We start from the raw sequence: 20,658 nt of genomic DNA on the forward strand, positions 1-20,658 counted from the left end.
GGGGCTCTTGGGTGAGGTCTTTGGGAACAGATTTTGCTGGACAGCTCTAGGTGTGCTGCCCAGGATAGCTCTCTTCCTAAAATGTTTCAGGACTTCCCAGAGCCTTCAGGCACACAGAAGTCTTGGGCATCACCCTCTAGCATTAGACATAACAGGTGGGAGAGGCTCGGGAGTATCAAAGTCTCCCCTGGAGCCAGTTGGGGAGGAGGGTGGTGGCCTTCAGCATGTAACTGTGGCTTCTAACTGTGAAGGCTGTGTCACTGTAAGGGAGGGGTCAAAAGCTGTAATCTACTCTATGCATCGGAAGAGCCTTTTGGAAGATCTTTTCCTTATAGAAAAATCAGGAAAATAGCAACAAGGAAAGCCAGAAAACTAATGAGTTTAAACAGACTTTCAAAGGAAGACGGGGATTCTCGTACAGTTCGAGTTTTGGTGGCCTTGAGGGTTCGGTCCCACTGTGTCAGGATGGTGTTTCTGGCTCCTTGCCATTTTCCTGGGCCTGTCAGGCGGAACTGGTATGGTGAGCAGGGACCAAAGAAGATGGCCAAGGCCAGGCGTGGGTCCGTCAGGAGCAGAGAGAAGAGGTTGGGCTTTGCATTGATATAGGTCAGGAGCTCGTCTATGTATTCGATGTAATCCGATTGTAAAGCCTTGCAGTAGTGCAAACCGAACCTTTGTAAAAGGAAGATGGTGGTGGGGGGAGACAAAAAGACAACACGACAATAACCTTAGAACACAGCTGCCGCCTCCTTCTGCCTCTTTAAACTCAGCTATCACTGCATTTGCCTGGTGGGAAGAGCCAGGACACTGTGGGTGGAGTCTCCGCAGTGCTGGTTGTGCGCCAGCAGCTTCCTCTGCAAGGGCCCGCTGGCTTGCACCCTGGGGCTGAGGCTCCTCTTTCCTTGGCCAGCTCTTCTATTGACCCCACCCCGCGAGTCTCCGATGCTCCAGAAGCTCCCCTCTTTTCCCCAGAGTAACTGCACCTCTCTGCTCTAGTTTCCCACCTCCCTGTGATTCAGAAAACGCGCCTATGCGGTGCACTCACCCACTGGGCTTGTTCTGTTTCCTTTCCTCCACTTCCTCTATCCTGACGCTAGGTGGCGGCAACGTATGCAGACCTATGGATAGACAGGACCATGCAGTTTGACTTTGGTGCCCGCTTATGGACAGGGGAGCTTTACTCCGTCGTCCTTTATGTCCAGTGCCCTGCAACTCATCAGCTCTGGGGAAAACGTCCTCTGCCTGAGCTGATGGTGTGCTCCTGGCAATTCTGTCACCCTCAGAAAGCACAGGCACCCCTTCATCTCACTACTTAATGCAGCAGAACATCACAGTGGGTTCAGACTTGTCACTCTGTTGGCCAAACTTTTACATTTTAATTGAACCTGTCAATGCAGTCAAAATAACAGGAAGATGGAGTTTATATTTTTGATACCTAGTGTATCACTTGTGCTGGTAAATGGTCCAAGTCACCCTGACAGGCTAATCCAGGGAACTATAGAATGGATCCTGCTTTTAAAGATGCTGTCATTTTAAATGGCAGCTGGTAATGGTTTCAAAATCTCCAGTGTCCAAAGTCACCTGCCCTGCTGCTTCCCACACTCACCTTTCAGGACTTGGACCACCCATCGAGCTTGTACCTCTCCTGTGGGTATCATGGAGCCAAAGGGCTTGATGAGGCCAATCACAGCCAGGGTTGGCTTTTGCAGGTGCGCAGGGAAGACATACTTGTACAGAGATGCCTGGCCACCTTCAACTTTCACAACAGATTCATCGAGGAAGGGGAAAGCAAAGGTGTACCCAGTGGCAAAGACGATGATGTCAACGGGCTCCTCCTTTGGGGTGTTGCTGAAGAGCACGGAGTTTTCCTTCACCTCTTTTATGCTGGGCTTGATCTGCACCTTGCCCGTGATGATGCAGCCCGGGAGGTCGTCGTTTATCACGGGCTCTTTTAACTGCACCCTGAACCAAAGCACAGGCAGGGGAGAGCGCTGACCAAACAGCTTAGCCTCCCTCCTCCTCCCCTAACTCTCCAGTCGGGGCCTCTCCCTGGCTGGACAAGAGGTGCCAGTCTTAGTGCCAGTCTTGGGGGAAGCTCCCTCGGTGGAAGGGGATTCAGGGATGTCCAAGGTTGACAACTGATTAGAGTTTGGGAGCCTGTGAGGAGCCAATGCGTTCCCAGCCCCTGTTACCCTCACTGTCTTCAGTATTCAGCAATCACCTGTCATCTAGAGATCTCCCAGTGCTGAAGGACTGGGAGGGGAGCATCTGTATCCTGGGAACACTGCTGGAAGCTCTAGCCAGTGCCTTCTCTTCCAGAAAGCAGTTGTGTAAGGAAAACCCATGTGTTCAAAGGAACCAGGCAAGAGCCGTCTTCTATGGCTATATCTTTGAGATCGTAAGACGAGCAGTTTGTGAGTTGCTCTTGCATAAGCCGTTTTGGCTTATGGTGAATGCACAGGAAGAGATGGTGTGGTGAAATGGAGGCAATGATGGTAATAAGGGTGGTTCCTTGTCCAACTGCTTATATCTAACAAAGCTTGGGCAAGCCATTTAGGACCTATAGGCTTCCTTCTATTCACCAACACCTGGGACACTGACACTTGCCATCCTTAAGTCATTGGGTAGAATGAAGAACATATGGCAAAGGACAACCTGCATTGAAGAGAGGAGATACCATAGCTCTATGTATGTACTATGGACAGAGTTTGTGGTGGAAGGAGTCCCAGCCCCTGAGATGCCTGGAGGCAGGGAGTGGAGATAAGAAATGGGTGGTGGTGGTGGTGGGGACAATAGAGAGAAGGGCATGTTGAAAGCACAGGACGGGGCTGCAGGCCCCCAGTGGTGACTGGGACCACCCATCCATGTTGGTCCAGACTGAGGTCTGGAGGGAGACCAGACAGGATCTCCAGCTGCAGTGTCAGCTGGTAGTGGCTTTCCACCCTGTAAACCTACTGAACGCAGAAGTAAGACTTTTGGTTCTTGCTGGGGGATAAGTTGTAGGTTGTAAATGAAGAGACAGACTGACATCACGGTCATCTCTGCCATGAGAGAGGCAAGGAAGGGCAACTGAAGGATTCCATTTTTCCAGTATAATGAAGCAAAGCAAGTATGTTGTTTTGTGAACAAAGTCCGTTTGCTGCTGTGGAGGCCCATGTAGCTTGCTGAGGCCCCAGTGCCCACTCGCTGCTCAACCAGTGCAAGTGACTGTATTTTGCTAAGCCTCCATTTCCCATAGTAATGAGGAGATGATGATAACTCCTACCTCAAAGAGCTGTTCATAGTACACCATTCACCCACTGATCACTTAGGAACAGCAAGCTACTATTATCAAGGGGAATCAAATGCAGTTTTGGTTTGTTGTCGTGTTGCTGTGACCTTGCCTGGCTTGCATATGCCACTCAGAGCCCATCTCCCTGATAGCCCTGGACAGATAGCTTATATTTACCTGTCGTCTGGTGCTAATCCATAATTTACATGATCGAACCAGCTGTTCATCTTTCTTGCCAGCAACCAACTCACAATTGGAGTTGGGAGAGCATTTCTGAACATGTTCTGAAATCGTGTTGTGAACACCATGTCCCACGGGTTCCCTGAGTCCGAGACTCTGCTCATCACCCATGCCCCTCCAGTGGTGCTGAGGAACACCTGGAAGCAATCAGAGATTCGAGATGGGTCATGACCTGAAAGGCACCATGTGTCTGTCACCCTCAAAATGCAGACCTAACGAGATAGTCTTGGCTCTTCTAAGCACTCTTTTATTATTATTATAATATATAATTATAAGTTATTATAAGTTATAATTATAAGTTATTATAATATATAATTATAAGTTATTCTAATGGGATAATATTTGAATATGTAGCGTATTAAAGCATTATTGTCTGCCAGGCTTGAGATACCTGGGGACCTCGTGGGAAGATGCTGGGCAGGGATCGCAGGTACCTGCACTAATTCCACTTGTTTGCAATGAGAACAGGCTGTGGAAGCCATCAGGGCTGTCTGCAAAGGTAATTTCTCCACACACTACTGGTTTAACTGGCAGTAAAATTCAGTAATACAATCAGTCTTTTTTTTTTTTTTATCAGATTGGCTGGCTGAGTTTACCACCCAGTTCACTAAGCTCATTGTTGTATTGGTACCTACAGGACAAGTAATTTCCTGTGTAATTGTTCAAAACACACACACACACAATTGGTTAACTCATCCATTACTCCGTTAGTTCAAGACAACTGATTCAACAGTGCTCATCTCCCACCTGACAGGGCACGAGGCCTCAGCCACAGCACCAATGCTTTTGTCTGACTTTATGACACGGAGTATAGCATCTGGCACTGCACATGGCCGGCGAGAGCTGCAGGCCATGGCTGCTCTGACGGCCTGTGCATGACCCTGCCTCTGACATGACGCCGAAAAAGAGGTGACCTTTCAGTGGATATGAATTGTGACCCAAGCTAAGGGGGGTTTCTTTGCTGATGATAAGATGTATGCCAAAGCATGTTTTCTGATTAAAGAAACTTCCAGATGGTTAGTGACACAGAAATAACCCTACGTCACACCCACATGAGGTGGGCCCGGGGGATGGACCTTTCCCTTTCTTTAGATAATTCACCCTAAGTGCCTTCAAATCAATCAATCCATCTGTCAGTCAGTGAATCAGTCATCAAGCCCTTGGCCTCCTCTTCTGCATGCAGGGAGACCAGTGGCCCCACTTCAGTGGCTTGTTTTGGTGATGAGGTGGCCACGCAGTGGAAGGCGTTTAGTGCAGTGCTTGGCAGAGTCTCCCAATCAGCAGTTACAATTTCTGCAGTCACCATCTCCTAACTGTGACATTTCCACTGCAGTGGGCCCACTGGGGGAGGGGCATGGACCCCCATGGGGGAGTGGCAACGAGTAAGGAAAGATGGGGCAGGTGGGAGACCTTAGCCAGAAACAGTTGCCGGGATCCTCTGACTTCCGGGACTGGATAGAGAAGAGGTGTGTCCCAGAGCTCTTGCTGGTTGACTGGGAGAAGCTGGTTTTGGAGGAGAGAAGACAACTGGATTTCACAGTAAAATTCATGAACACTCAATACAAACTATGAACACTCAATAAAAATCTATTGTGTGTTAGGCTTTTGTGCTCCCTGAACATCTGTCACGGTGTCAAACGCAGCCTGAGACATGCCTCCTATGACAAAGCTCTTCACTAAGTCACATCAAGAGCGGTACCTTCTTTGCCAGGTGGCTGGCCTCCACAGCAATGTCTGTGCCGGAATTTCCCATTCCAACCACAAGGACTCTCTTATCCTTAAACATGTCTGGATATTTATACTGTCGGCTATGAAAGTACTGGCCTTTGAAAGTATGTATACCTAGACATAAAACAAGGTCAAGTAGAAGATTTATAGGGTCAGTGAATAAAGTACTAATATTTTTCGGTTGATAGCACCCTTTTGACAGATAATTCAGGTTATTTTTACTAATGCATTCAAGTTTGAGGAAATCTGAAATACAAATTCAAGACTTTGTAAAATATCGTCAGGGAATGACTCCATGTTATTAGACGGGCTGTGAGCTGTACCTACAAGATGGTTAACTCCTGAGCTGAAGCATTATGGCATAAAAATGTTTTGAGCAGGAGTCCTTACGTTTAAGGGCTGTTGGAAGTCAGTGGGAGGACGTTCTGTTCACTAATACCCGACTCTTCCACACTGCATAGCTTTTCACCTCCAACGGACAGGAGTAGAGAATCTAAAGGGAACTGTGAACCAGTGCCTCTACTCGGGGACATCCGCTGTGTGCCTGCCACTGTGCTAGACGAAATGGGGAAATAAGACAAATTCACCAAGATCCATGTGACCTTGGGAAGTTCACTGGTAGTTCACCTCGGTGACTGACAGTAACTTGGCCTGAGTTTGCTGAGTCATCCAGAGAAAACTGGGTTGTGGCCGACACCAGGATTTTGGGGCTAGCTGTATCTCAGGCAGTCAGTGCCAGACTAAACTTATTGAGACATCCAATGCAAACGGAGACTCTTTGAAAATTCTCTCAAGGCCATGTTTCACAATCAGAAGTAATTTGAACTGAACAAAGAACCAGTTGATAAGATACTGAGATTCTCCTGGGGGATAAAGGTATCTGCTTGTGAGTAGTGGCCTTGTCAAGACCAGGTGACCCTGAACCCTTAGGATTCTAGCTTGAATCCTGGTTAAAACCTGACCACAGTCCAAAGCTTACAGAATATAGCCTGGATGCAAACAAGTTCAAATATTAACTCAGTACAGAAACCCAACATGAACCCCTGAGAAGGGAAAGCTGAAGTCTTTGGGTTACCTTAGATTCTCCCTGGAGTAGGCTATTTGGGTCACCAAGAGACAAAACAGACTTCATATGGCTGAGTTGCTTTCTTACCTCAACGTGGATAGAGTGGGAACTTATATTAGGTGAATGTGACTGTGTTAGTGAATACCAGACTGTATATAGCTGAGTGAATAAAAATAGTCATTTGGGGGAGATTCTGCATTTATTTTAATTTTGATACCTATTATTTTTACTAAGACTTTTTGGAATACCTCCTTTGGAGTTTCCTCCAGAACCGGTGACACATTTTTTATTAGGGTTAACAACCACCCCAGGGTGTATGTGCAGACCAGGGCGCCTGCTGTTAGGAAGGAAGGGGGCTGTAGAGATTGGGGGGCTGCATTTCAATCCAGATCACAGACTCCTGGTGCTCAAAGGCACTGTGACAGCCCTTAGCTGGGGGTTTCAGATTGGTAGTGGCTGGTTAAGTCTCACAGAGCCTCCACATGCTACTGGGTGGGGTGATCCACGCTCCTCCGTTTATGGAGGAAAGAAGCCATGGGAGGTAAAAGATGATAAGCTCTAGTTAGTTATGTCTCTTAGAATTCATGCCTTCTGGGTCCCAAGCTCATCCTGTTCAAACTGAGCACATTCGGCCTCGTGCGGGCAGGGTGTGCTTTATCCTACTCTGACAGGACTCCTGAGGTGGCTTCTAGGGCAGATCTAAGACCATGGGAGGCACATGACTTCACTGAACATGTGTATTGGTATCCCTCCAGGTCATACATAGACTAATTCCTCCACTGTACACCCGTGAAACTGTATTCATACCTTCAATGCAGACCACATGTGGTCGTGTGCTCGTCTATACTGCTAGCACCTTGTGTAATTCACCAAAGGTGATGAATCTGTCCAGTTTCCCCTGTGCTGTGGAACTTTCTGGATTCTCTGGATGACCCTATGCCAGGCACTCTTTCCTGAGAGATCAGAGGAATGGCTGCTTGGGGCTTTGCTCTGCAGGTGAGAACTCGGAGGTGTGTCGTCTTGTGGATGGAGAGCATCCATAATTGGGTGTGTTAGAGCAAAGCCTGTTGGACACTCAGACCCTGCAACCTGAAGCACCATTTCCTGCCTGGGAAGAAGACTGAACTTGTTCTTTTAATCCAGTGATTCTGTTCTATGGCAGTTCTCAGGATATGTATTATCCTAATTGGACCTGACTTGAGAAGTCTCTGGGGAAGATTCAGAACCTTTGGAAGAATATTATTGTTTAAGACGAGTCTTGGGATTACTCCAGACCATATTGAGATGACTTCGACTGAGTTTTAACATTTTTTTAAAAAATATTTTTTTAAGTGGTTGATGGACTTTTATTTTAATCATTTATTTATATGCAGTGCTGAGAATCGAACCCAGTGCCTCACACATGTGACGCAAGCACTCCACCACCGAGCCAGAACCCCAGCCCAGGAGTTTTAACATTTTAAATGCTTACTGCAGGTGAAATAAACCAAACTATTGTGTTTTCTATTCCCTTCAGTTGAAGTCCAATTGAAATTTGGCACAGATTGACATGAATTATGATTGCAAAAGCTAAATAAAGAAAGTAACACCCAAAGGTGTCTGGACTTGTCTCCCCAGGTTCCTTTCTCTGTTGACTATTTATTGATCCACTTCCATAAACCCCTAATCTAGCTAATTGCTGTGGCTCATATAAAACAAACAAAAAATGGAATTGCTCTTTCCTCTGTTCACAGGTTGACCTTTGGGGCCTCTAAGCTCAGCTCTGGCACTGTGCGGATGCTGCTGAGGTGAGCAGCTTGTTCAAGTGGCCCATGTTGCCGGGTGTCACTTAAGGAAGAACAGGGAACCTCAGGGACATAAAGCTGCTCACTAAGTTACCTGTCATTCTCTTCCATACTCATTGGTTGTTTGAAGAAATGGGCTAGTTAGAAGAAGTGCCAATCACGAAAACTGTTCCCTGACAGGTGTTTACTGGAGGAGCCATAGGGGTGCATCCCCAGACCAATCAAGTATCAGCATGGGTCCCACGAAACCATTGAAGGCCATATGCAGAAAGCGCTCTGTGTACCTGGAAAGGAGTCCAGTGGCAAATGCGGGGTGGTGAGATAACCAGTGCAGACCATGACCGCATCAAAGGTGGCAGAGCTTTGCTTCCCTTCATGCATTGTGACCACCTCCCACTGGCCAGAGACAGCAAAATCTGGGCGTTTTGTCACACTGCAGACTGTGGTCTGAAAAAAGAATCACAGACGTGATTAGCAGTTGTCAAGGGGCCCTTAGTGACTTGCTGGCTAATGTGCCAGTGGACATTTCAAAAGTTCTAGAACAAAGACCAAACATAATTAATAAGCACCTCATTCAAATCAAATCAGGCTCTCAGACTAACCATGATTTCTTGGCTGGAAATACTCTAAGCTTGGGGTCGTGGAGGGGGTAGCCAAAGATTTTAAGGGACTTGCTCCAATTCTCACAGCAAGTGATAGAACAAAGATTATACGGAAGGTATCAGATGTCTCTTAGTTTTTGTTTTTTGTGGTGCAGTGTTCTCTGTCACAGAGCCCTAACAACAGTTCCTTTAATAGAAATATGGATGTATCCTTGAAGACATAGTTTGGTCCCAAGTATCTTAGATTATGGAAAGTTCTATAGAATATGTTGCTGAAATTTTTCCTGACCTAGAGAGCTTTTGAAAATTGCTAAGCTTATGGCCTGAACATTTGGGAGTAGTATAAATTCAAATAGCTTATTTTTTGTTCTCATTGAGTACATACATGTACGTGAGTATTAGAACTCAGGAAGTTTATTTATTTACTTGCAGTACCAGGGACTGAACGCAGAGTCTTGTGCATGCTAGGCAACTGACTTTGCCTTCAGCCCCAGGAAATATATTTATAGTAAACCTAATATAAGTCAGATTTAAAAGCAAAAAAAAAAAAAAAGCACTAACAAAGATACTTTGTTTTTTATTCTTTTCAATTTTCAAGGAAGATGGGCTTCTCAGGTCTTCCTATGTTCATATTATTCAATATGCCTATTGAGTTTCTACATTTGTATTATCAACTCTGTCTTTTAGAAAAGGTGTCTTTGAGCTTGCCAGTTCAGCTCTTCTTTACAGAATCCAGAGCTGTTCTATAGAGAAGTAATAGAAAATAGGCAGGAGAACACTTTCTGACTACTAACTGAAGTTTGTGTCTTACCTTGAATTGAATGCATTCCAGAAGGTTGAACTGGTTTGCATACATTTTGAGATATTGCAGGAAATGAGAATTTGGCACATAGTTTGGATAATCTTCTGGGAAGGGAAAATCCGAATAACAAGACATCTCCTTGCTGCTGTTGGAAACCACAGACTTGTAGAGGCTGGCTCTACCCTCTTCAACATGTTCCTGTAGAAACAGTGCTCATGGGTGAGCAGGCATGTGTGCGTGCACACAGACACACACATTCACAATGGATGTAAACCTTTTAGAAATCTCAACATTGACCAAGCTTAAGGTGATCCAGATGACGCATGATGCCTGCCACCTTTCTAATAGGATTTGCTGTTCTGCATCTAGGAGATGACATTCGTCCCCAGTATAAATCATATGATCAGAATCATTCTTTCATTCATCACATGCTAACAAATAAATCCAGGATAAACTTACCTGTTCAAATTCATGCAGTATCACTGCAAAGACAGGAGAATGGAGAAACAGATGAGAGCCTAGAAGCAGTTTCTGGACAATGAACAATTGTTAGCTACTTTGGTTTCATAGAGTATTCTTGAAATGATTATACAGATTATGAAAGTTTTGTATCCAAAGTTAAGGGATGTGGATTTTTATGGAAAGGTCATGTAATCCACTGAAAGTTTTAAACATGGAAGTGATTCATATTAAATTTTGGAAAAGTTATTCTGGATCTACAAAAGATGGATTCGAGAGGGCTGGACAAAAAGGAAGAGGGTCAGTTAAGAGCCTAAAACACAAATATGTGATTGCTAGTGAAGACCTGAATAGAGGTGGTGGCTGTTGCCACCCAGAAAGCTGGCATTTGTGACCGATGGTAGGTAGAAGGCATAGGATGCCGGGGCAGTTGGATTTAGGGGCTCCAGTAGAACAGCCAAAGGTTTCCAGATTGAATAACTGTGTGGATGGCACATTCTGACCAGTTTTCTACTCTCTGTTTTGACTGGAGTAACAAGTAAACATCAGCCTCTCATAAGACTGCCCCAAGAAGTTTTCATAATATCTTTATAATATCTGACTTTGGATGTGGAGGCTTGTGCTCCTGATTTCAGTGGGAAGGTCCCTGTATTTCAATGTCATTCGCTATCTTGGATTTGTATAGTTTCTTTTTCCAGGGAAGTCAAAATTATTTTATTTACATAAGTAAGGGAACATGAACCTCACATACGTAGAGGGCTTACTGTTGCCTCTATAAGGTAGAAAACCTAGACCTGCATGAAATGTGCAGTAATCATAGAGACTAAAAAGCAATGATAAATACCTCTGTGGTTTAAATCAACATGACTGATCTCATCAGTTGATTTGACTTTTTTTTTTTATAACCTGCTTATCTGTGACTCCATCTCTGACAGCTTCATTGATCTAGAACAAAGCTAGAAATCTGGAGGCTGAAAGGCCCCTGAGAAGGTGGCTCTAAATCTTGCTCTGTTATCTCACTGGAATACCTACAGCAGCACTAATCAAGTGTCATGTGTTGAAGGTACCAATATGAACTGGTGGTCACCAGTCTGTGACAAGATACTTGCAGAAATTGAGAGTAAGCATTCAGACCTTCTACAGCAATAATGGGACACCATTCAGCATCCAAGTTCATGCAGAACACTTTGTGGCACAGGACGTAGATGGGCCTCGTTTCCTGGTTTCCTTTGAGTTGCATGGAGTCTAGCCTGTGCTCTAGCCGCAGGCCTAGAACTGCAGCAGAATGTGTGGTGTTCAAGCCTCATTGGAAACTGTCATACCGAAGTGCATAAAATCTGGAATCTTTTCACTTCACTGAAAAAAACCCCTTATCTTTAAATATAAACTTACAGAATGAATTATTTGAATTGACTACTGAGAAAGGACAGAAGATAGATTTTTAAAAACAGCACTATTTGCTTCACTTTGCATAGCAGTTTTATTTTTTTAAAAAAAGAATTCCTTGCACTTGCTGAGATGGTGTTAAAACCTCTTCCTCATTCTAGTCAGCACACTCCTGAGCCTTGTTTTCCTACTCTGAGCACTTTTAGACAACACTTAGTGTAGATTTACATTGTTCCACTGAAAGATTATCTCCATCCATCCAATTCAGATTAGGTACCTTGATAAGCAAGAAGCAAGATCCTCATATCAAAAAAAAAAAAAACCTTAAATATCAATACACACTGTGTATTCAAAGTGTGTCTGCAGGTATTTAATATGGAAAACTGCTATTTCATACCAAGTGTTTTGTTTGGCTGAAAGGTACAAGTGTAATAGTGGCTGTCTGTGTTAATTACCTATGTGCATGGAGAACAACGTGCCATTTTTTGTCATTATTTTCTATGTTTAGTGATATTTATGAAAATTAATCTTATGACTTTTGACTCAATACAAATTTTGAATTAATTGTTTCTCATATATTTTTGTTGGTGTACTTTTCATTTTTTCTAAAAATTCGTTTTTATTACATTTGACAAATAATAGCCTATAGTTAATTGGAAATGAAGAAAACCCAGTTGTTCTCTCCAGTTTGAGAAGCACAGCTGTCCATCCCAGTGCCTCTGAATGTTGCTAAGAGTTGCCGGGAAAAATCTTACTAATGTGTGGATTCTGACTCAGTAGGACTGGGTGAGCCTGAGAGTCTGCATTTTAACAGTTTCCAAAACATAGTCCCATCTTTGAGTTACATCCTGCTGGCCCATGGACCATGCCTTGAGTAAAAGGCTTTACAACAGCTTTGCGCAGTAAGAATGCAGAGGGGGCCACATATGTGGCTTTAAATTCTCTAGTGGCCACAGTTTTTCAAAAAGTAAAAAGAAACAAGTGGATTAATTTTTAAAGTCTATTTTACTTGACTCAATATATTTAAAATATTATGATTTTAAGTTGCAAGATTGTTTCACATTCTTCTCAGACTGCCTTCAAGATATGATGTGTGTTTTCTACATATGCAGTCAAATGCTCAATTTTCACTAGAAAAAGTGGACTCACCCATGTTGATCCAAATATACTTAGAAGTTCTACAATAACTGAAGTGAGTTCAAAATTGAAATCAGTTGAGATAAAAAATTCAGTTCCTTCGTCATACCAGACACATTTCAAGTGCTCCATGGCTCTGTGTGGCCAGTGGCCACCGCATTCTAGAGCCTAGTTTGAGAACATCCTTTGACGTGAAGGTGGGCATTAGAACCACATGTGAAGTTGGTTTGCTTTAATCTAAATGGTAATTGGGAACAGGAATAAGAAGAGTAGCCCTGAAGATCTATAAGATGAACACACACCCAGGGGGGAAGCTGCAGAGGGGGAGAAAACATGCATCATAAACATGGTGGGATTGACTAGCGCAGGGTCAACGTCCCCTCACGCTTCTCTGGCCCCCAAGCCACAGAGTAAATACTTTATTGTTAATGCTGGCAGTTTTTGGTTAACAATAATACAAGGCTAACACACTCACACACACTCACACCCACACCCACATACACACTCACACTCTAACACACGGAAAGTTTAAGGAGGCTGAGATACATGATGTGCTTTGTGAAGATTTACATAAGAGTATTTCAAAATTGAAAGCATTTGTAATGGCTTGTTTCAGCATCAGAGAGTAAAGGGGACTTGCTGGAGCTGGATAAATAGGAACCTTGTGTTTTATGAGACCTTAAAGCAAATGGAAATAAAAAATGAAACAAATGAAAACAGAAGAGAAACCCCTCCCCCATCTTTGCATAAGGGAAGAGAAGAAGGCAGAGAAGAAGGCTTGGCGGAACACTGGAGCCTGTGGTGAGATAATGTATCACAGATGCAGCCACCAAGGATCGGTGGAGGGAAAAATTTAGCCCTCAGGGTGGAATCTAAGAACAGCTCCGCTTCCCTCTTGCCTCCCACTAGCTGTTTTTCCTGGAAAAGCCCAAGTCTGGGGTATTGGGCACAGGCCCAGCCAGAAGGGTCACGTCCCTTGTCAGTGCAGGAGGCTCACGGTGTGTTCGAGCTGGAAAGCACCTTCAAGAACACCTCCTTTGGGCATTTTCAAAGTACTATCACGGTTCTCCCAGAGACTTGTATATCAAGAGAAGGCTGCTAAATGAAGGTCGGGTGGATTTTCCTACTTCCCAGGCTACTGATGATTCAGCACTGTCTTTTTTTCAAACTGCTCCATGGGTTCATTTTATAAGTGAGGTGACAGGCGGAACGACTTGGTGGTGGGATGGCATTTACCTTGTCCACTACTGCACCGTCCTCGGATGTCCTACCACGTTCCCCGCAGTGTCTCTTCGCCAGCTCCTCTATCTCCCCAGTCCTCCAGTTCCACTCGCCACCCCTGCACCCTCCTCGCCCCCTGCCGCTGAGGCCGAGGCCCTGGGGTGCTGCTCCTGTGCCCACCTTCCCTTTCCCTCAGCGCCGGCCTCTCTGCCTCTCCAGGTACAGTCCCACTGCTCCTGTCTGCCAGGATCTTGTCCCAGCCTGGACTGGTGTCCAGTGGTCAGTGGCTTCCTGCTGCCCATAGATCCTCTCTTCACCGACAGACCTCTCTGGGTCTTCCTATCACACACACAACACAACTCATCGAGAACAACTACAAGCACAACCACAACCATGACTCGTGATTTTGTTCAAGCTGCTTTTCAAGTTGAATTTGAACTTCTGGCCCAGACATTCAGCCACCCTCCTCCTTCCCATTATTCCTCTAAACCAAAAGGCTTTTTAATTTCCTGAACACACCTGGCACTTTCTCTTTGCTGGTCCCTCCCTGGCACCTTCTGTCCAGCCTCTTGTGCCTGTTGGAATCCTTCAGGGCCGTCATCATGCCTCTCTTCCGCGAACTTCCCCTGGCTCCCTGAGTCTCCCCCATGTGACCACCCAGGTGCCATCTCTGACTTGCAGGATGCGGGCTTCTCCCATCTGCCTGACGGCTCCCTGAGCAGGCGGACCCGTCTCATTTCTGTGTCCCCCTGCATGGGTGTTTGATCTGCACAAGTCACACAGCCAGTTGGCTTCAGCTGGATGGAGACCTGTTTCTCTTGATTCCTAGATGAGTGAGTTTTAGTGTAAAGAATAAGGAGAATTTTTTTTTGTTGTTTTTTGTACAGGGGATTGAACTCAGGGGCTCTCAACCACTGAGCCAGCATCCCCAGCCTTATTATGTATTTTATTTAGAGACAAAATCTCACTGAGTTGCTTAGTGCCTCGCCATTACTGAGGCTGGCTTTGATCTCGCAATACTCCTGTCTCAGTCTCCTGAGCCCCTGGGATGACAGGTATATGTCACCGCTCGCTTCCTGCTTAGGGAGCATTTTGTCATCCCAAGAGGCTAAGTGCAGCTTTTAGTCTTTGGACTCGCTTTTTGCCTTGACTGAGATCACCTTAGCCAAACAACTCTGCTGATTGGGCAGTTTTATCTTTCAGGAAACTCCCAGCTCTGACTGGTTGTGTTTGTCTGGAATACCTGAAGGAATCTGAGACTTATTCGAGGAAAGGTTGACTGCTTGATTAGTACTGTCCTCAGTAGACACAGGGTGGGGAGAGTTTGGCTCAGGTATCTGGGCGCATTCTCAGATGCACACTTCTGCGTGCGAGCCACGCTGGCCGGTGCTGGCGGACTGTGCCCAAACCAGCAGCCCTAGCCTCTCTGAAGCTTCGCTCACTGAATTATAAAATTATCGACTCTGATTCCAAATTCTGCAGTGCTATAATGGAGGAACGCTAAATTTTTTCCCTTGAGCCTCTCAGAGACTCTGAGGCCATCGGACACCTTGTTGTCACGATTCCTGACAATGTTCCTCTTTACAGATTTAAAACTCAGAGGAAATATTTTGCCCTGCAGGAGTAAAAACAGGAGTTTTGGGGAGCTCTGCTGTAGCGCCCCACAGCGGAGCGCTGGGGCTCCACAACACTGTCTGCCTGGGTTAGGTTTCAGTGGCCAGAAGCAGGGCTGCTGGGCGCCCCCTGGGCTCCAGGCCAGTTAGGTGAGAGTTCTAGTCCCCTCTCCTATCCAGCCTGCAACCCTGTTAAGGTTTTAGAATATGGCTTCTCTTTTGTTTGGGGAACCAAAAGGACTTCAAACTCATCTTCTTTGTTTCTGATTGTTCCCGGCTGGCCTGGGATTGCTTGGGCCCAGGACCTTGACCTGGGACTCATCCTGCACTGAGCCCTGGCCACTCCACTGCAGGTGTGCGTAAAGCGGAGTTCTTGCAGGCAGAGGCTGGAGTTCCTGCTGTTACCCCCACGCTGCAGGCTCTGGGCTGCTTAGACCCTGGCTCTGCGCCTGTTTCTCGTCCTGGGCTTGCCCGGTCACCCCATTCCTTCCAAACTCTGTGGCTTGCTTGTTGACATCTTCTCCCCCTGACCCTGGTGCAGTCGTCAGGCTGCGGCACACCTCCCTCCCGCCCTCGGCCGAGCCCATTTCTATCTTTGACACTTTCAGACCCCCTCCGGTCCCCCCATCCCGCAGACATTGGCCTTTCCGGGGGCCATCAGCCCTTGTGAAAGAAACACGGTCTCCTGTTACACCGCTCAAGCCACCTCCGACAGACAGAAGCTCAGAACCCTACTCACGGTGAACCTCCACAGCCCCCCGATGTCCTCGCTCCTCTCGAAGCAGGTGGGCTGCAGCCCCTCCTCCAAGCAGCACTTGACCGAGGCCAGGCCACTGACGCCGGCTCCCACGACCGCCACTCGCTTGGCCATGATCTCCTGGGTGGGAAAAGGCAGCGGAGCTAAGACTGGATCCACAGAAGCCCCACCCCACCCTTGGCAGCCCCGACAACCAGGAAAAGAATCTGAGGATTAGGAGGTTTCTCAGTCTGAGTCCTCTGTGGCCGCCTCTGGCGCGTGTGAGCGGGACCTGTGGGTCGCTGGCTAACTGTGCGGGGTTCGGCTGGAGCTGCGCCTGAGGCTTGTGTCCCTTGGCAGAGGGTGTGGCAGAAGGTGACAGCAGACGCTTGCATTCTGGACAAGCTGCCCCAGCCTCCCCTCTCCAGGACGAGAGTGGAGCAGGCAGCAGGTCAGGGTTCCCTTCTTCCCACTATGGGAAGGTTCCCTGTGCATGACACTGAGGGGCCACACAGCAGCTGGCTGGGTGGGGTTGGGGCCACATGGGTGCTGCACCACACTGCCCCGTGCCCAGTGCTGGTACTTGCCAGGGCCCCAGCTGTGCCGCTGACTTGGGCTTCTTTCCCTAGTCACCAGTGCAAGACAGAGTGTGGCTGCCCGTGAGGACGTGTGGTGGAAAGGCAGGCACGGAAGGCCACCCCCCTACTCGGTTGGACAATAGTTCACCTCTGGACGCACGTATCGCAGTCACCATCAGCACAGGTTAGATAATCTTCTGTCCCTGGGCCACAAGTTAATGGCACAGACTTGTAAGAATGCCGAGAGGCAATATGGCATGTTGATCAAGCAACTGGCTCTGTCAGTTACTGCTGTGTGACCTTGGGTAGACTACTTAATCTTTCTGGTAATCATACAAATGGAGAAAATAGAACCAAGCTAGTTAACCCATGTGAAAGGTTTTAGAACAGTTCCTGGCCCATCCTCAGTACTCGATAAATGCAAGCTATTGTAACAATAAAGACATTTCCAAAATGGGTTCCCACTTTTGGCTTTCACACCGAGTCTGTGTCCTTTAATTTCTGTTCAGTAGTGCACACGTGTGGCACAAAGGCAAATGATGTTGGATATTTCCTAATTTGTGTTTGAGACAATTTTTTCTCCTCAAGTTTGGGAATTTTAAAAGCACAAGAGAAGCTCCCCAAGACATAGTTTCCCTGGACATTTGCTATTTTCGTTTTTCACAGACAGACTCTCCTCGAGGCTGGATAGGCATCCTTCGGCGTTTTTAGGATTGGGAACTCAAGAGAAACAGGTCCGCTTTAGAGACGTCACCTGTCCCATTCCTTCCTGTGCCTCCCATGTCTGAGGGCAGCACTTGGAATGTCATATAACAGGTGCTTAGTAAAGCTGGGGGTCTCCAGGCGGAGGCTGAGAGGACAGCCTGGAGGATTCCAACAGGCACAAGAGGCTGGACAGAAGGTGCCAGGGAGGGACCAGCAAAGAGAAAGTGCCAGGTGTGTTCAGGAAATTAAAAAGCCTTTTGGTTTAGAGGAATAATGGGAAGGAGGAGGGTGGCTGAATGTCTGGGCCAGAAGTTCAAATTCAGCTTGAAAAGCTACAGGTAAAGAGCAACTTATTGGATGAAAAGGTCCTTGTGGTGACTGGATGTGGTCTCCCTGGAAAAGCCGGCCCTTTCCTGTTAGGGGAAGCCACGCTTTAGACCCTGACGCCCTGTAGGATCCAGACCTCTATAACCCCTGCCTGGCGTAAGGGGGCGGAGGGTGACCCGACACCAGGAGAGGCAGCTGGAGGGGACATTGCGGGAGGCACGTGGGCTCCAGGTCCTTTCTCATGAAAAAGCTTGGTGACGGGAAAACTGCTCACCCTCCTGAGCCTCAGTGTCCTCCTTTGCAAGATAGGATACAATGCTGGCCATTTTCGTGGGGCATGACAGGCTCCCATTAAGAACGCTCCCTTTCATGACTCTGGGTGCAAGAAGGAATTGTGTGTGAAAGGCCTTGGAGGCCATGCCGAAGCACGGTGCGCCCCGCCGCGTGGTCAGAGCCCTTGGCAGGATGGCAGGAAGCAGAGCAGGTCACTTGGAGGGAAGCTGAGGAGCCACTTCAAGCCCAAGGCTGGGAAGGGGGGTGAGGCCCTTGCCTTCCTGCGGCTTCTCTGAAACCGGGAGGAGGGCCACAGGGGAGGCACAGCTTCCCCAGAGAGAGGCTGGCAGTGTCCATCACGTCGCTGCATCCAGGGGTGGCCTGGACAGGAGCAATGGGCTCTGTGTGGCGAGGACCCGTGTCCTGCGTGTCCTTGCCTAGGATGCTGCAGGCTCAGGTGCACACCTGCTCACTAGGAGCTGCTGGGAGGCCCAGTCGGATGGAATCATCTAATCCAGTTGTTAATCTGGGCCCAGAGAGACCCAGCGGGACCTGGTTCTGCTATGAGCTAACTGTGGAGGCCTTGGGCAAGGAACTGAACTGCCCTCGGCTCACTTTGCAAGAGCATTCAAGGAGTGACTCGTAATCCCAGGGCCTGATGTGATGGTGGAGCATCTGCCTTTACACCCAGAGGAGCAGCATTATGCCAGGTGGGACTGCAGAGGCTGTGTGAGCTCAACATAAGCACTTTCAAATATTTCATGCTCTGAAGTTGGATTTATTCAAGCGGTCTAGATGGCAGATTATTGGAGGTGGTATGAATAAGTGACTAATAGTTCATGTAGAGTTGGAATCAAATGCCCTATAGGGTCCTCTACTTAGATTCTGTGATTCATTCTCTGATGAATTCAGGCATCGAGCACTCAGGGAGTGGCTTCCATGTGGCCAAGCCTAAGGCTCGGTATTAGGGTGCAGAAGACGAGTTAGTTATGACGCCTTCTCTTGTGTGGCAGTTAGTCTGGTGGGAAAGTCAGACCAGAAAAGAATCAGTGACACCTATCCTGTATTAAGTGCCACAGCAGAGGTGTGTCCGGGTACACAGTGCTGTCAGCACAGAGGGGTGCGAATGCTGACTCGGAGAGGTGGGAAAACCACAGACAGGAGTTCTGTTGCTCCAGGTTCCGAAGGAATGGGTGGGACTTCAGCGGGCAGAAACGGGAGGATGTGCTGCAGTCCCCCATGGTGTCAGAGCGGGAGGTGGTCCCTGGAGGGAGCTTGCCTCCCCTGGGCTTCGGGAGGGACTCCAGGGCCAGCCCCAGAGGCCGCTGCGTTGCATTGTGATCACCTCCATCCGATCGGTTGGACTTCTCTCTACATCAAGCTCTGTCCCCCAAAATAGGGCATTTTCTTTGACTTGTCCCTTATTTTTTCATAGCACCTAGCACCTGGTGGCTAGCTCGGGCTGTAAGAGTGGCCACATAAATATTTGGCAATGGATCAATCTCTTGTTCGGTAAATGAACTCATGCTTCACCTTATACACTTCTCAATTAAAAAACATTAATTGAGCAAATATTTGCAGGTAGCTAATATCCTGGGTCAAAGATTCCTGCCTCAAAGTGACCTTTTATCAAACATGCAACATGAAGAAATTCTCTGAGTAGTAAATCTCCTTACGACTTTTTCTGGGTCATTGGGGGCGTGGTTATGAATCAGAGACCTGGGTTTGAAATTCAGTGCTGATTGATTATCATGACATGAATTAAGTGATTTAATGTTTATGTGTCTCAGTTTTCTTCTCTTTAGTCTGAAGCTAGAAGTATAACAGGTCTTAGACATTGTAAAAAAAATTTTTTTTTGTACAGGGGATTAAATTCAAGGGCACTCAACCACTGAGCCACATCCTCAGCCCTATTTTGTATTTTATTTAGAGACAGGGTCTCACTGACTTGCTTAGTGCCTCTCTTTTGCTGAGGCTGGCTTTGAACTCACCGTCCTCCTGCCTCAGTCTCCTAAGCCACTGGGATTATAGGTGTGCACCACTGCACCCGGCTCAGTGTAAAAATTAATTGACTGATGAATAAAAAGCACTTTTCACAGTACTTGGGGGCAGTTACCCCCGCATAAATGTTACTTCCTTATCTTCATGAGATTTTTCTTTGATATTTTGTGGACATCTGCCTTAACAACATGGGTTTATGTACAAAGTTACAGGATATTTGGAATCAGAGTCATTGGAAAGAAACTAAAAATATATGTGTAAAAAGATGTCTTGTAGGAAATGAAAGAAATGAGTAGGGAAACATAGGAATGTCGAAAGGAGGAAGGCAGAGGGAGAAACAGAGGAGAGCGAGGATCGGCCTCCGCACCCCAGAGCTCTTCTCTTCCTTCTTCTGACTTTTCTTACTGGACACTCCACAAGGTTAAAAGCTACTGTTTTTTTTTTTTTTTCCCTAGGCACCAGGACTCCCATGAGCTCGCCTCACATTTGGAAAAGCAAACCTCAGAATGTACGGGACATGGGGATGTCACCACTCAGGTAGAATCAACACTTCTGGCACTCCTCCAAGGCTGGTGACACACAGAACCCGAGTGATTCAATAACAGAGTGATTCAATAAGTGCTTTAAAAAATGAAAATTTTTTCTCCTTAACTTTAACTAAAAATAATTTCCAGTTAGGGTTGCTATACTTTTAGATAAAGTGACTGACAAAAACAATAAGAAATATAT

General features: G+C 46.8%; 1 protein-coding gene across 1 annotated transcript; it reads right to left on the reverse strand.

Annotated features, from left to right (window-relative positions):
* Window positions 1-195: 195 nt before the first annotated feature.
* On the reverse strand, window positions 196-16,189 carry FMO1 (flavin containing dimethylaniline monoxygenase 1). The gene is made up of 8 exons (XM_081298157.1): window positions 16,049-16,189; window positions 9,503-9,691; window positions 8,374-8,536; window positions 5,211-5,353; window positions 3,449-3,648; window positions 1,607-1,962; window positions 1,046-1,118; window positions 196-672 (listed from the first exon to the last, which is right to left on the reverse strand). Exons 1-8 carry the CDS (start codon window positions 16,178-16,180, stop codon window positions 330-332), a joined length of 1,599 nt encoding a protein of 532 aa, XP_081154283.1. The 5' UTR covers window positions 16,181-16,189; the 3' UTR covers window positions 196-329.
* Between the last annotated feature and the right edge of the window lie 4,469 nt (window positions 16,190-20,658).

The sequence above is a fragment of the Spermophilus citellus genome (assembly GCF_964194105.1).
Source record: "Spermophilus citellus genome assembly, chromosome: 6".
NCBI lineage: Eukaryota > Metazoa > Chordata > Mammalia > Rodentia > Sciuridae > Spermophilus > Spermophilus citellus.

Bases quoted from the DNA above. Each gene is read 5' to 3' on its own strand.
- FMO1 (XM_081298157.1), bottom strand. From the start codon at position 16,180: ATGGCCAAGCGAGTGGCGGTCGTGGGAGCCGGCGTCAGTGGCCTGGCC. The intron at 3,649-5,210 runs GTACCGCTCTTG...GATTGCTTCCAG, and splicing joins CCAGCCACCTGGCAAAGAAG to GTGTTCCTCAGCACCACTGG. The intron at 1,119-1,606 runs GTGAGTGTGGGA...GTCTATCCATAG, and splicing joins GGTGGTCCAAGTCCTGAAAG to GTCTGCATACGTTGCCGCCA.